Genomic DNA, 16845 nt, shown 5'->3' with positions numbered 1-16845 from the left:
CTGGAAGAGAATAGAGGTGTGTGTGTGTGTGTGTGTGTCGGAGGCTGTAGTGGCGGATGCAGGTTGCTCCAGGTTACTCCAGGAGGGCCTGAAGGAGAGTGGATCTGTCATCTGTACTGTCCCTGCAGGGGTCTCTCCAGGTCGTAGACTGTCTGCACTTGTCTTTGACAGCTTTAGCGATGCTGTGATAGCTTTAAAGATGGCACTTTTAAGAAAGTTGGTGACATTTTAGCAGAGGATTGGCGTTCTGTTAATTGGAGGCACGGCTATGGAAACTTACTTTCTGATTGGAAGTAACGAACTAAAAGGATTTGTGAAACGGGAAACTCGCTTCACAAAAGATTCTGTTAGAACGTATTTTCCTATTTAAGCTGGACATGCCTGGCATTTCTTGACATTTGCTTTGGAAACAAAAGGTGATTTTGTTGTATTAAAAAAAAAAAGAAAAGAAAAAGAAAGAAAGACTTCAACATTTCATTACAAAAGGCCAGGAGGAAAGGCATTGGGCATTTAGGCTGTGTGTGCTAGCCTCCTCTGTCAGGACCCAAACCCATGGGCACACTGGAGATGTCTCCACGGAGCCGAGCACATAATCCAGTCTTCTTGGACATCATTAGCGTCCGTTGTCCATCTTCCAGCGGGGAGAATTTGCATAGCTATAGAGGGCACTGTGATGCCATAGTGTCTTTTTAAAATATAAAGCTAAACGTTAAGAAACAGTGCTAAGTTAAATGGGTCCTCAAATTGTTTGTGTATGTGTATTTATAGTATGTGTTCCGTAAGTCAGGTTTTTGAATTTAAGGTGTTTCCGTGTTCCCTGTTGTGCAGCTGGACTTAACCTCTGGGTGCTTGTCAGAGCCCTGCTGCCAGCATCACAGACCCACTGTTCGCATTCTTCTCTTTCCCAACAGCTTGATTCGGATCAGTCTCAAGAGCTGGCACATGCTCGTGAACTTGTGTTTTCATATTTTCCTGACCTGCGTGGTCTTCGTGGGAGGAATAACCCAAACCAGAAATGCCAGCGTCTGTCAAGCAGTAAGTCAAACTTGAAAGGTTTTAGGGTGGAAAAATATTATGATTCTAGAAAATAACTTTCGTTAAGTGTAAAACAAAAAACTTGTTTCCCTGGAGACTTCCCTTTACCTGCAGCCCCGCCTAATGCCTGCCCACTAAGCAATCTACCAGGGTCCTTGAGGTTTTGAGTACCTGTTCCCAGCCTAATGACTAGCTCTAAAAGCTTGTTTCTGTCCTTGGCAATTGCCTGTTATCTGTCAAACCCTTTGCAGTGCTTAATGGTTCATTTAAATGTTTATAAAGTCCCTTTGAGTAAGAAAGATAAATGGCATTTTTTTTTCTGACTGTAGATTTCTAAATAGCTTAATCCGCTGATGAAAACAAGAGGAATTGGGCAACACAAAGAAACCCATTAGGTTTGGTAAATGTAAAGAATTAAATAGTCAACTCTTGCATTTACATTGTTACCTCTTCCCTTCAGGTATGGCATTGTTACCTTATTCTCCTCCACATAGGAATAGGAGCTAATGTAGCTTTATTTCTTTATTTGTACACCGCTTACCTAAGAATAGCGGCGAGTCATGCTACGTGGATTTGCATCTTAGCTCTACCACTTGTTGACTGTGTTGTGGGGGCAGTTTGTTGGCCTGGTTTGAAATTGCGACATAAAACACAGCATGTGAAATCTGCCCCCAGTGCGTAGTCTACAGATGTGCTGTACTGCAATACTGCCCCTGCACCTTCTGTCGGAAGCTTCCTGCTTCTTGTAACTCTGTGAGTGTCCCTTCTGTACCCACCCAACAGCTGCTCCTGTATTCTTGTTCTTCCAACAGCGAGCAGTCGGGTGTCCCCCCCCTCCCCCGCTTCATGGTCTTTGACTACCAGAGTTATGGAACGTTCCACTGTATAATGTCCTTAAAGTTTATGTTGTTGAATATCACACAATTTCCTTCTTTATTATTGTCGAATAATATTCCATCTTAGGGCCTTTTTGTATTCATTATAAGCACTTAGGAACCGTTTCTACCCTTTTGGCTCATTGTAAAGCTGCGGTGAACATAGAATATACATATCAGTTTGAAATCCTGATTCCCATAGTCAGTGCGTCTATCTGACTACCTGCAAATTGAGGTGATAGTTAAATTGTTGGGTAATGTGACTGTATATGTTAAAAAACAAAAAATAATTCACATACATATTACTAGAAATGGCATGAATGTTTAGAAAAGACTACGTATGACCTCAATGCACTACAGTCTCATGCCGGTGTGCAGACATGATGTCTTGGTTACTTGCTTATTACTGTCTTAAGACAATATGACCAGTTGGGCATAGCAGCTCACACCTTTAATGCTAGCACTTAGGAGGTAGAAGCAGGCAGATCTCTGTGAGTTCAGGGCCAGCCCTGCCCCTCAAAAAAATCACCATGACCAAGGCAACTCTGTAAGAGGAAACATTGAATATGGAGCTTTCTGTACCAGCTTTCTGTGGCAGCTGTGCGGGCGTGGCACTGGGGATGAGTAGGTTAAGTCTCAGGATGGACATAAGTCCTGAAAAATCAGCTCCAGATGGACTAGAAGGACTTCTCGTGGTTAGATAAAAGCCAGCTTTCCTCAGGAACTTATGAAACAGTTTCCCGGCTGCCAGAGGAATCATTTCCCTTGTCTCTGGCAGAAGGGACACATGATCCAACAGTGATATATACATATGGTGGCATATCCAAGCCATGCTGGTCTCCAGACCCCTCAGTCCTTATTCACAAGTACCTGTTAGACACTCTAAAGCCCCCATGCCTGCCTCCTGGCCCTGTTTACCTTCCCCAGGGTATTTCAGTTCCTCTGCCCCATTTATAGTGGCAAGGTTTTCCTACCCCATTTTTGCTCTACTCCCTTCTCTCCCAGAGAGCTCTAGCCATGCCCTGTCTGCTCCTTTTTCTCTCTGCTCTCAATCCGAGAGCGTACATCTAATCTACAGGTATGACTGATGGACATGGGGATCCCAGGTTCCTGTGTACGCTGTTGGTTTGAATGTGAGTAGACATATCCTGTGAGGCTTTACCTTGGGAAGTAAAAGGTTTGCAAACCACTGGAGCCCGCAGTTTCACTCTTAGTTTTAATGACCTTGCTCATGTGGGTGGGAGTATACACATGGGTATGAATATTCATGGAGTGTTATATTCAGTAGCAGGAGCCTGGGAGGAACTGAATGAGTGCCTGTCACAGACAGTGGGAAACTTAGGCCTGCAGTGAATAGTGAAGAACACAGCCAGCGAGGCTTAGGTAAAAACCGGCTGAGAAGTAATATTCACACTGAAGCTCTTCTTCAGTGGTTAAGAGCATTGCCTGCTCTTCCAAAGGTCCTGAGTTCAATTCCCAGCAACCACATGGTGGCTCACAACCATGTAATGAGGTCTGGCACCCTCTTCTGGCCTGCAGGCATACAGACAGAAAGTTGTATACATAATAAATAAGTAAATATTTAAAAAAATGATGAATGTAACCTACGTTCAACAAGGATAGGCAGATGGGAGAAAATGGAAGAGTAAGAACAGAGGGTGACGGTACCTTGAATGGGGTTTATTTGGTTAGATCGGGTTGGTGTCAAGTCTGCATTTTATCTTACTGGTGGACTTTTGGATGATTATTACATAATGAACAAATTTATTAACAAAGACATAGGCCATGCTTGGCCCAGTCATGTTGTGTTATGGCCTGTGGGTGGTAAATCCATCATGGTATTCCTGAGAACTAGCTTAAGGTATTTGAGTGTTTGTAAGAATTGCCGTGAAGACTCGGTGCCTGAGTTTTCGTGGTAGCAGCAGGCTTGTACTGACTTCTCAGTAAGTGTTATCTAGTGCTGCTGCCTGTGTTGTTGACACAGTCACATCTTGCGGTGTGATGTGTTTGTGTCAGCCATTCCTCTGACCTTGAAAGCGTATTTTTGGGTAATCAGCCCGGGATCAGCACAGTGCACAGACAGAAGACAGCCTCTTTGTTCTTGCTCCTTCCCTATTCATGCCACTGCTTCTGGCTTACATGGGCGGCACTATCACTAACAGTTTTAGAGATACTGTCCCTCATCTCCCACAGTCAGGGCTTGCTATAATCCTACAGTGCCTAACCACGCTCCCTTTTCTCTGGACTCTAAGCTGCCACTGAATATTAACTTTCCCCTAGGTGAGAATTGTATCAGTTTGGTTCGTCCACATTTATCTAGGAACCAACACAGGATCTGACCCATAGTAGGTGCGCTACAATTACTTTAAAAAACAAAAAAGAAGCAGCAGCAGCCTGTGTTTGAGGATAGAAATTAAGCCCCCGGCCTTGTCGAGCATATTTCCTGTAAGTAAAACTGGCCACACACATTGATTCAACTGTCCTCAGTTTCATTCCCAAGTGCTTCTTGGTTTCCTGAAGCAGACACGTTAATTTATTCATTAAGGAAGTGAATAGGAAGAGACCATTGTGAAAATGACCAAATGGTGTTTTACTATCTCTCTACAATGAAAAGGAGAGCCATTGCATGGACTTCCTAGCACCTCAGAACAAATGCTCCAGTTAAAGGTTTATAAAGAACGCTTTCAGTGTATAGCAGTCAAGGCAGCTTTTGTCTGGGACTCATGACTCAAGGCTCCTTGCTTACTCTTGCATTGTAACAGGAGTCCATTGGTTGGTCTGGGAGGAGCGTGAGGAGTGCAGAACATGGTGAGAGTTCAGGTCCTGGTGGGGAGAAAGTCGTTCTGTGCCTACCTCATCCACTTGTACTAGTCTCTCACCCTAGCTGAGGCTTCTGTATTTCTCTCGTAGAATACGGGTCAGGCTGGCTGAATTAGCATGGCCCTTATGTTCTCCCAACTCTAAAATCCTGCTAGGCATGCCTTCCATCTAAGCGCCTGGGAGGGAGAGGTGAATAAGTCTCTTGAGTTCAAGGCCAACCTAGTTTGCAGTGAATTCCAGGCCAGCACAGTGAGACCCTGTCTCTGTAAAAACTGAGTGTTTTGGCACCAGATGTATAAACTCAGAGCATGACCGCGCCAAGGTGTGGTTGAGAAGAGGGTTTTTATTGTAGATATGAAGGAAAAGTCCAGAGGAGGGAGAGAAAGGATACTGACATGGCCACAGACTGTGCTTGGCCAGGAGAGGTGAGGAGAGAGAAAAGGGGGGAGCGCGAGAGGGGAAGAGGAAGAGCGTGCCAGCCAGGGCAGCCGAGAGAGGGAGACTAAAGAGAGCACGAGAAGAGCTCTTGGCAGAGGTGACTGGATTGAATAAATAGGAGTGAGAAGCTGGGGGAAGGGATGCTCATGAGTAGATGAGTAGATGAGGGATGCTTAGAGTAGAGGATCAGGTGAGAAGAACCGCAGGTAGCTGTGGCGCCGAGAAAGCCAGCAGGCCAGCATGGGCTTGAGGATGCTACAGGGATCCCAGTTAGCCATTTTCCTTTGGACCTACCTGACAGTCTCAGAGTGGACCAACCACCCAGTCACTGAGCCCTGATGTGTTCATTTTTAGGTGCCGTTTTGCATATGCACGTAATTTATGCAGCTCTTTCTTCCCCCTTTCAGGAATCACATACTCTACCCATGGGATGGTGGTGTCTACAATTCTGTCCCACCGAGATTGGTAGAGAGTGTTAGAGGTGCCAGCTGCTGGCTTCCTGATCAGTTCCAGTTCTCTGCTGCCTTTTGCTGATTTTCAGAATGAGTTAGAGGAAGCAAAGAGGGAGGTAGAAGGGGCCTGTCCCAGAGTTGAGAGGAATCTGTGTTCTAGTTCACCATGTACCGCTGGGTCATTGCTTGATTGTTCATTTTCTGCCTTTTGTTTTCTTAGTTTTGAGTTAAGGGATGGACCTTGTTTGGTTGTTGTACTGTTCCATGATTATCTACAAGTGCAGTGCCAGCTGCCCTTCCGCAGTGCCCTTTTATATATGTTATCTGGAGAAGTGCTGTGCCGGCCTGGGGAAAATCTAATCAGGAAACAGGAAGCGCTGTCTACTTGCACCTGTGACTTTAACTTTTCTATTAACCCTAGGAGGCATTTTCTGCTTGTTATGTAAGTGTGCAAACTGAATTCTGTAGAAATAAATTGCCCCAGATCACTCACCAGGGGTGTGTCACAGCAGAGCCTAACTAAATGCCGAATGGTTTGATCTCATCTCCCCACCTCCATTACTGTGCTCTGCTAAGGCCTAGGGCATTGTCGACCATTACACCTGTGTGAAGAGCCTGTTGGCTTCAGGGGACCTTGGTCCTGCAGCTTCAGGTTAGTAATGCTGACCTCCAGGTGATGCCAGGAGCCATAAGTCAGATGGCTTACAGAAATAAATAGCTTACTGCTGGAAGCTATTTATTTATTTTATTCTATGCTATCTTTCATTCTCCCTTTTTTTTTTTTTTTTTTTTTTTTTTTTTGTTGGCTGTTGTTGTTGCTGTTCTTCAAGACAGGGTTTCTCTGTGTAATTTCTATCCTGGAACTTCCTCTGGAGACCAGACTGACTTCAAACTCCCAGAGATCCACTTGAATTAAAGGTGTACACCACAGCCCAGAAGCTGTTTCTTTTCATTTCTGCCTGTTCACATATGATTATATTCATCATACTGGTGATTTTTGTGTATGCTACAGTGACTTAGTTTTAAAAAACGGCTTAAGTATTTCAGAGTATATGTTACTACGTAAGTAACGTAAGTGGGGCTTACTCCTCTCCTTATGTAAGATTTAATTACATTTTAAATTATGTGTCTGCATGTATGTGTGTTTTGGGGGATGTGTGTATGAGGCTGATGCCCACACGGGCCAGAGTTATTGGGTCCCCTGAAACTGGGTTATAGACAGTTGTGAATCAATCACTCAACATGGGTGCTGGGAAGAGAGCCTGGTTCCTGTGCAAGAGCAGCATTCAGCTTCCAGCCCTGAGGCTCATACTTTTATACCCATATGTAGTGTGGAAATAACTGTTCTTTTCCACGCCCGCCGCCCCCACAACTGCTTGTGTGTGTGAACATTGTCCCCCTGTGTGTAGAAGCCCAAAGTTGATATTGCCTTCCTGTTTTACTTTCCTCTTCTTCTCTTCTTCTTCTTCTTCTTCTTCTTCTTCTTCTTCTTCTTCTTCTTCTTCTTCTCCTTCTTCCTATTATTATTATTATTATTATTATTATTATTATTTTTATTATTAAGATAGGGTCTCAGATCCTGAAGCTCACTGACATGGCTCCTTGATCCATCTAGGGATCACCTATCTCCTGAGTGCTGGGAGCACAGGTGACTGCCATGCCCACCCAGCTTTCTTTTGGGTTCTGGAGATCTAAACTCTGGTCCTCAAACTTTCACAGTAGTGTTTCTCTCTGGTCCAAGGTAACTTTCTTCAGTAATGACATGTTACTTTTAATGAGCCCCATGGATTACTTCTTTCTAAGCTGTTTAGAAAATTTCCAGCTCTCCGATGTAGTTGGGTTGTACTTTATTCACTGCCCAAGTGTTGGGTGGAAAGTACCACACAACCAGGGAGCTTCTCTCCTGGATCTCAGTTCTCTTTTCCTGGTTCTTGTGGAGTGATGATTGTTATGTGACTCGCTGAATGCATCTCTTTTCATAATCGTTTTAGTGTAAGGTATTCTGAAGAACGAACACGTTTGTGGAGATTTAGAAATGCTATAGAAAACAGAGACTAACTCTTTTGTTTTCTCCTTAGAAGAAGTTTCTGCCTTGCCCCTGTTTTGAAATGTTTACCACTTACTGTATTTAACAGTTCTGCTTTTCCAGCAGTAAAAGACCCTATCATTTTGAGTAAAAGCTCAGTGACTTCTCTTGAATGTACTGGTTTCTATGCAGCAAATTTACTTACGCTATTTTTACTTAAGGTGCTTAGTGTGACTTCGGGCGGCACAAAGGGGTATGTCATTTTTAATCTATGAACTTGGCTTTCCGAACAAGTCAGCAAAACTGATGGGAACCAAGGAGCTATTTCTGTCTCTCGGAGATCTCCATGACTTCTGACTTTTCTAGTTCAGCTCATCGGGATGCCCTGTCCTGGCACTTCCAGTCTGCAGGGTTTATTCTGGGCAGAGACTCTCCTGGTTAAGAGCCATTTGGACTTTTGTGCCCCTGGGCTTTAGCTGCAGATCAGCTCTTGTTCTTTTGTTGCTGACCTGGGTTTGGCAGTGTTAGCGTGGTTTAGATTTTTCTTGATGTTTTCCAGTTCTAGAACTTTACCTGTAGTAACTGTGGGAAGGAAAGTACTGATCCGGGATTCAGTCCTCGGCACTACGTAAAACACTATGTATGGTGAAACACTGTGTACTTTGGAACCCAGGAGGTCGAGGGGCTTGTAGGAGTTCACAGTCATCCTCCACCACACAGTGATATTGAAATTAGCCTGGGGATCTTGACATCCTGTCTCCAAAAGAAGCAAAGAAGCAAGAACAACAACCATTGGAAAAGACAGCAAGTCATTAGTTAAGAAAGCTAGCCACAATGTCATGCTTATAAATCTATCACTCTGGAAGCTGGGCCAGGAGGATTGCTGCAAGTTCAAGACTAATATGGGTTTACATAGTGAATCATAGGCCACTCTGGGCTACAGATTGAGTCTTAGTCTGACAAGGTACTCCCATCCCATAAAAGAAAACGTTCTATGTCCTTGTTCTGGTGCAGGGAACCCTGACTGCTCTTCGGGCTGATGAGAGAGGGAGACTTGATTGGGGGAGGGGGAGGAGGCAGAAGTCTTTAATAACTAAATAAATAAATAAAATCCTTTATAATGTACTAAGCCAGAAAAAAAAGTTCCAAGCCCTGTGTCCCCTTTCATCATGATGTAGAATTTCATCCTCAGCCAGAGGTGATGCAGCAGGTCCCGTGATGAGCATACTTCCTGTCATCACTGGCCAATGAGTTTAATCCGTGTCATGTGCTCACTGCAGTTACAACTGTCAGGTGCCTACTGTGCCCTGGGTTTTGTGCCCATTCGGTCTCCAGTGCTGTTTGTTGGTGAATTCCTGGCTCCCAGTCAGAGCCCAGGTATCTTTCTCAAGAACGTACTATGTGCTGTTATGTTCCTGTTGCCCTCCGTCTTCTCTGCTCCTTCTTCCTGTGACGGTTAGAAGGTGAACGGATAAATTGCATTATCTGTTAACAGCCTTAATTTCTTCATGATCATGAAAAGGAGTCGATTACAATATACCTTCATAGGCTTTTTAATCAGACTTGAGAAAACAGTTCTCCTTTTAATTTTCATATGTCGTCCAATCTTCCTTATAGGTTGGGATCATTCTTCATTATTCTACCCTTGCCACGGTGTTGTGGGTTGGAGTCACTGCTCGAAACATCTATAAACAGGTCACTAAGAAAGCTAAGAGATGCCAGGATCCTGATGAGCCACCCGCTCCTCCACGACCAATGCTCAGGTATCCTGAACCTTTGTTGTATCTCAGGTGTTCATTAAGTATTGTGTTTGCTTTAGGTGAAGCACAATCGTAAGTTGTAACAGCAAGAAACTTTGGTGTGGCTTTTAGAGGTCAAAGGAAGGACTTGTAAGCTGGACTGACTGGCCGTGAGTTGAGTGTTATCAGCATCCGTCTCCACTGTGGGTTGCTTGCAGAGCACAGAGGTGGGATTAGCTCTATTGTCAGCTCTATGGAATATTAGCTTTTTGAATTTTTTTTGAGGTCATGTGTCATTGATCTTAATCTCAAGAATTAATTTCTTCTCCCTACAAAAGAAAAAATGAGTGTGGAGTTATAGATCCTTCCTGCCCATTATAGTAAGAAGAGTTGTGAATGGATGGATGGTGCTAGGGGAGCAAAACCGTCAGCGGTGAGTGGGTTCACAGAAGGCTGACCACACCGTCAGCGGCGAGTGGGTTCACAGAAGGCTGACAACACCGTCAGCGGCGAGTGGGTTCACAGAAGGCTGACCGCACCCCCTGCCCCTGAGTCTGCAGAGCTGGCTGTGGACTGTGGAATACCTACCTGCTCAGGCCTCTTGAAAGTAGAGAATTGCACATACCGAGAAAAGCCACTCGTGTGGGAGGAGGGCACATGCCGAGCCACTGGTATGAGCCTGGCTTTGGGGTTAAGATAGTGGTAGAGGTCCCCTGTAAATAACAGAGGAAGCTGAGACCTGTAGATTGCTGTGGCCTACAGGAGCAGGAATTGGGGTGGTAGTAGTCTGGTAGGGGGCTTTGAGATTAATTTTCCTAGCGAGTCTTTTTTTTTTTTTTTTATTTACATCAGATAGAAGTCAGTGAGAAACTAAATAAATGGTTTAAGTCCATCCTGGGGGACTAGTGCATTTGCTAGATTTACCTGCATGAGCATGGGTGACTTGGACAGCAGTGTCACAACTGTCCCACCCCAGCATAGGAAAGCTACGTGACTGAATTCATGTGGAACTGGCAGGCGGCTACTTATTGGAGAGTTCGCTCTGCTTTAGGGATCCCTTACTGCCTGTCGTACCTCAGGGAACTTAACCCTGAGTTGTGTAAGTTGTGTAAACTTTATGAGTTTTTGTATATTCTTGAGGATGTCGTGCATCTGATGCCTGCCTCTTCCAGGAATGGATTGTTGCAGTACAGAGCAAAGAGCTGCATGGTGAATAAGTCATATTAAAATATGGATGACTGCAGGAAATCTTTAACTCAGGAGGCGGTCTCACAGTGTCATTTTACCACAGTGTGGCATAAGTGTGGAGTATAAATTGGGATGCTTGAAAATAGGAAAGTCAATGAGTCACTGGGGTTGGCCCTGAGAGGGCTGAAGCCAGGGAGTGTGAGCCAGGTGTGTGAGGCAGCTTCTATGGGACTGGCGATAGGTTGGGGTTGGACTGAAGACTGTGAGGGTCAGAAAAGTGAAGGCGTCTGGATGGCTCCAGTGAGATGGCCATCGCTGCAGGTGGCATTTCCTTCAGCTGCAAATGCTGCAGGAAAAGTAGCTGTGGTGGAAGGGTATGGGGGTAAGCATGAGGAAGGTTACCAGTGCTCAACCCAGTTCATCTCCACGTGCTGCTGGTACCGAAGCCTTCATAGTGAACAAGGTCTAGGGAGGAGTTAGAAGTGTAGTGATCCTGGGCCGCATCTGTTTTCACTGGGTGGGCTGGGGGGAAGAAATGGAAGAAAACAGCAGGCAGAGTGGATAACTCCAGAGCTCATCACTTTGCTCAGTCAGCCTGCAGTCACCAAAGGATGAGGACAGGTACCTGTCATTGTGTGAAGAATGTTGATTTTGCTGAGTGAGAGTCCGGCAAATCCCATCCTCTGCCGGTCTTCCTCTGGGTTCTAAGAAAAGCATGAAGCTTTAAGGAAAAGCACCATGAGATCCAAACCCTAGGATACCCTACCCCTGCAATGGCCAACAAGCATTCCCTGTTTCCTCATGGAAGGCTGCTGCTTGCTCCCCTGGCTCTGAGTCTTGGGCTTAGTTAAGGCACCTAGAAGTGCGGCTGCATTCAGGGGCAGCTGGTGCATCACAGTGCTGTTGATTTCAGGGGCAGCTAGTGCATCACTGTGCTGCTGCACGGAGGGTCAGCTGGTGTAACAGTGCAGGGCAGTTGGTGCATTGTGGTGCTGCTACATGCAGGGGCAGCTGGTGCATCACAGTGCTGGTGCATGAAGGGCAGTTGGTGCATCACTATAAGCGGGAAATGAGGTAGGTGATGGTACGTGCGTCCATGGGTGTGGCAGAGAGACAGTAGAAAGTAGTTCAGGCAGGAAAAGTCAGAAGATGGAGACACTTGAACATGTGTATAAGCAGAGCAGAAGAGACAGTGAAGAAGACCTGAAGACCCATAGCTGCACGTGAGGACTGTTAACAGGACATTACAGGAGGGTAGTGAGGCAAAGCAAATGCAAAAGGAAGACTGTTTTCCAGGAAAGCCAGTGGGAATTGGTGTGGCAGGAATAGGAGGGCCACAGTTCTTGGCATTCACTGTAAATGAAACGTGGAAGGCGTAGTTCCAGACTTCCAGGGCAGCTCGTGACTTCAGCAAACTGGCGTCATATTTGAGAGACTTGTAACTGAGTATGACGAAGAAAATGTTTCAGACAAGCTTTTCACGGGGGCCACTCATGACTTAGAGCAGCTTTTCAGGAACGGTTAATACAGGCTTCTGGCTGTCCTGGGTGATCTCGACTTGGGACAGCAATGCCTTTTTAGGGGGTTGGAGAATTCAGATGCTCTAGCTACAAACAAAGCTTTCCTTGGCAGGATTATCAGTGCCTTGTCTACCACAGTTCCTTAAACGAAGCTAATTTATGATTGTGCTTATATGTTTGCATGTGCGTGTCGGTGTGTGTAGAGGCCAGAGGACAGCTGTGAGTGTCATCCTCAGGAATAAGGCTAGACTAACTGGCCATGATACCAAGGGTTTTCTGCTTCCAGATCAACAGCATGGGAATTAGAAGTGTGTGCCACCATGCCCAGCTTTTACATGCGTGCCAGGGATCAAACGTAGGCTCTCCTACTTAGAAGACAGACTCTTTATCAACAGAGTGTTCTCTCCACCTTTCCTTGTTTTTATTTTCAGCTGTTTGCTCCATGGGGAAAGAGACAGGCTTTTGTACTCTGGAAGCTCCTGGGGTCCTGATGCCCTTGCTGTTCTCAGTGTGTGGTAGAGGTCTTGGTTGAGCATGCTCTAACACATCACCATATTTTATGTGTGTGACTCTCAAAAGTTGCCGTGTCATAGACTGACATTTTTGCTTCAGCAACTGAACTTAGTGGAAGCCTCTTTCCCTGAAAATACTACCAGCTAAAGCCTTACCTAGACCCAAGTGTTCTTCTGCGTGGCCACAGGGGGGCAGCAGCTGACCAGCTTTCTTCAGCTCAGAGCCTTTCCGCAAAAGAAACAAGTCAACAAAAAAGCATGGCAGAACAAAAATGTCAAAGGGGGGGGGGGCGTCATTTAAAAAAGCAGTTACTGAAAGTTGTCGCACTGTGTTCCTGGAATGAGAGTAATTAGCCTCCACCGATGACCTGTGAAGTGTTTCGATGTCGTACTAAGTCTGTGTGTCTTATAGACAGGATAACGAGCCACTGTCTCTCCTAGGTTCTACCTGATTGGTGGCGGGATCCCCATCATAGTGTGTGGCATCACTGCAGCAGCGAACATCAAGAACTACGGCAGCCGGCCCGGTGCACCCTAGTGAGTACTGTGTTCTCTGTATGCCGAGCCCACTGCTTCTGGAGCAGTCCGTAGGCACCGCAGTTGGTAGCAGCTCCTAAGTGCTTTGAAACACAGAGTGTCTAAACTCATTCCTTATGTTCTCTCCTAGTTGCTGGATGGCCTGGGAACCGTCCTTGGGAGCCTTCTATGGACCTGCCAGCTTCATTACTTTTGTAAACTGTATGTACTTTCTCAGCATATTTATTCAGTTAAAAAGACACCCTGAGCGCAAATACGAGCTCAAGGAGCCCACAGAGGAGCAGCAGAGATTGGCAGCCAGCGAGAATGGTGAAACTAATCATCAGGACTCCATGTCTTTGTCTCTCATCTCCACATCCACGTTGGAAAATGAGCACAGTTTCCAGTCTCAGCTTTTGGGAGCCAGCCTTACTTTGCTCTTGTACGTGGCCTTGTGGATGTTTGGGGCCATGGCTGTTTCTTTGTATTACCCTTTGGACTTGGTTTTCAGCTTCTTTTTCGGAGCCGCGTGTTTAAGCTTCAGTGCCTTCATCATGGTGCACCATTGCGTCAACAGGGAGGACGTGAGACTTGCCTGGATCATGATGTGCTGCCCAGGACGGAGCTCATACTCAGTGCAAGTCAACGTCCAGCCCCCCAACTCGAGCGGTCCTAATGGAGAGGCACCCAAGTGCACCAATAGCAGTGCAGAGTCTTCATGCACCAACAAAAGTGCATCCAGCTTCAAAAACTCTTCCCAGGGCTGCAAGCTGACGAACTTGCAGGCTGCCGCAGCGCAGTACCATAGCAACGCCTTGCCTGTGAATGCCACACCCCAGCTGGATAACAGTCTGACAGAGCACTCGATGGATAATGACATTAAAATGCACGTGGCTCCTTTAGACGTGCAGTTTCGAACAAACATGCACCCAAACCGCCACCATAAAAACCGAAGTAAAGGACACCGGGCCAGCAGACTCACAGTCCTGCGAGAGTACGCCTACGACGTCCCAACGAGCGTGGAAGGAAGCATGCAGAACAGCTTGCCTAAGAGCCGGTCAGGAAACAATGAAGGACACTCGAGGAGTCGGAGGGCTTATTTAGCCTATAGAGAGAGACAGTACAACCCACCCCAACAAGACAGCAGTGATGCTTGTAGCACACTCCCCAAAAGCAGCCAGAATGTTGAAAAGCCTGTTTCAACTAGTAGTAAGAAGGAGGCACCGAGGAAGCCAACTGCAGCTGACCTTGAAAGTCAGCAGAAATCTTACGGGCTCAACTTAGCCGTGCAGAATGGACCAGTTAAGAGCAATGCGCAGGAGGGGCCCTTGCTAGCTACTGACAGTACTGGTAATGTGAGGACTGGACTGTGGAAACACGAAACGACTGTGTAGCCTTGTGGGGGGCTTCCCACACAGAGTCGGTCCAAATGTGATACTCACATTCCTTTAAGCTAAGAACTCTTAGAGACAAACTGTTTACAGCTGCCTTAGGGATTCAGAACATCCAAATATGCTTGTGAGTTTTGGGATTTACTTATTTTATATTCCTAAATTGTCACCCCGTCCTCATCAAGAATTAAAAAAAAAAATCCTTTAAAACCTTGTTTGACTTGTCAAAGCACCAATACGATATTTTGGAAGTTGAAACTATAATTTCTTAGAGATTGCTCTGTCTACTTAACATTTCAGGCTTGTATTTAATGAAATAAATAGGAGCTTGGTTTTGTGCCGATGGTTTACTTTTACATTGCGAAAAGCATTTTCGGAGCTGGTAAGATAGCTCCATGGGTTAATGGTGCTTGCCTCCAAGTCTGTTAGTTTGTGAGTTGTAAACCTAGTGCCCTTAGGGTAGATAGAGGAAAGTCTCCTAAGTGTTCCCCTGGTCCATATGTGCCTCCACCTTCACCTATATATACACACAAATAAATAAATGTAATACATTCTAAGAGCATTTTTAGCTCTACTTTAATAAAGTTTCTGTAGCGGTGTCTTTTCCAGGGGAATCAGGCATAAATAAACTATCAGATGTACTGTTGGCTCAACCGTACTGATTAAAGCGGTTATGTCTGTGGGATTTCTGAGTTGAAGTTTCATAAATACAGTTTTAAAAGTTATAAGGGTTGAAAAGATCTCACAGAATGGTTTTTAAGAATGGGAATACTGTGGCAACCTGTGTGTAAATCGCATAATTTTGCCATATCACTTTTACCCTATTGGTGTTATTTTCCATAGCTTCTCAATGGTTTATATTTCAACTTTCTTTTATTTTTTTCTTTTTCCTTTTCCACCTTTTCTTCTTTTCTATTCATGCAAGGATCTCATGTGTCTCAGGTTGACTTCCAGATTGCTATATACCTGCGGATAACCTTGAACTCCTATTCTTTCTCCACCTCCCAGTTGCTGAAATGACAGATGCATGGCACCAGGTCCAGTTTATATAGTGTTGAGACGCAGACTCAGGGCTTTGAACACTGAGCAAGTATTCTCCCAACTAAGTCCCATCCATGGCTGCGAGTTAACTTTTTTGATCGTTGTTTTGGTGTGCCTGAGGGTCCCACATGCCTGCTCTTCATTGAATACACAGAAAGCTCGCATGTGAGACTCACATTCTCTCTGGAGTCTCCAAGATTAGCCCTATGTTGACTTATGCTTTGTGCCTAACTGAAAGTGCTTTTTGCTCCATGCTAAAGTACTGGCCTTTATATTCCATCGCAGTGGGAAACAATTCTGATACAGAAACATCATTAGTTGTCATTAGCTGTCAGAACCCAGTCTTACCAGGTTCATTTTCTGTGAAATACGGTGCTGGGGGAAAAATATCACACAACTCAGCAATAGAAGTCTCCAGTTTGAATCCAATCAAACTCAACAGCACATAGTCAAGAAAGTACTAAAAGAGGCAAGCAGCTTCCCTTAGATGTTGGCCACAGAGACAGTGACATCACTGTGGGCATCCTCAGCCGCATTCCAGACCGACCCCTCAGCACCACACTACTCTTTGTAGTCATGGTGTGCGGCTAGAGAAACAACTGGTTTTGGTTTGCGATAATACAGCTGACACTTCTGTCCAAGCCTTTATTGCATGTCTTTCTGGCGGGGAAACAAGACAAGCGGCCAGGAGATTGCTGTTTGCACATTCTGCCTGTCCGCTTTTCAGCCAAGTATTGGAAAACTACAGTAGCCGAAGAGCAGTGAATGGTTCTTTCTCTATTACCAGTCTTGCTTTTCCGATATCCTTCCGTGTGTGAGGTTAGTTTTTCTGTGTTGCTGCTCTGCTCATGATGAGACCATCACTGTTGTTCCTTCCTCACCTCTCCGTCAGAAACAAGAGGCAATTCTCTTGCCGTTCAATGGGTATTACTAATTTAAATAAACCTTCTTCAAACAACAGGAAGGAGGGATTCTAAAAGATCCATGCAATTGGAGAAAATGGAGCTTCTACTTTTAATTTTTTTTTTTTTCTTGAGCCAGTATGTTATGTCAAGTAGTTCCGGTTCACCTTGAGTTCTGCGTGTAGCTAAGGATGACCTTGGGTACCTCTGCTCCTCCTGCCTCCTCTGCCTGCTATGGAAGATTTCACTGTTGAGTGACAGTCTGGGCACTGCACTCAGTGCTCAGATACACTGGCCTAAGTGGGGAAGGTTGTTATCACCTGGAAAGGGATGCGTGTTGGCTTTCTGCATCCTTTGTATTTGATGGAATTAAAATTTGATGCTCATGTA

General features: G+C 45.3%; 1 protein-coding gene across 1 annotated transcript in view; it reads left to right on the top strand.

The window, feature by feature from the left end:
* Positions 1 to 15153, top strand: part of Adgra3 (adhesion G protein-coupled receptor A3) — a 100428-nt gene extending 85275 nt beyond the window's left edge. Inside the window, exons 16-19 of the mRNA XM_050150146.1 lie at positions 912 to 1035; positions 9264 to 9409; positions 13047 to 13142; positions 13273 to 15153. Coding sequence (XP_050006103.1) covers positions 912 to 1035; positions 9264 to 9409; positions 13047 to 13142; positions 13273 to 14515 — 1609 coding nt within the window. The 3' untranslated portion in view covers positions 14516 to 15153. The remainder of the gene's footprint in view (positions 1 to 911; positions 1036 to 9263; positions 9410 to 13046; positions 13143 to 13272) is intronic.
* The last annotated feature ends 1692 nt before the right edge of the window (positions 15154 to 16845 follow it).

This window comes from Alexandromys fortis, unplaced genomic scaffold (genome assembly GCF_014885135.2).
Source record: "Alexandromys fortis isolate MF-2015 unplaced genomic scaffold, M_Fortis_MF-2015_v1.1 scaffold_0, whole genome shotgun sequence".
NCBI lineage: Eukaryota > Metazoa > Chordata > Mammalia > Rodentia > Cricetidae > Alexandromys > Alexandromys fortis.
The sequence above is the reverse complement of the archived record's forward strand: the minus strand, read 5'-3'. Positions and strand labels throughout refer to the sequence as shown.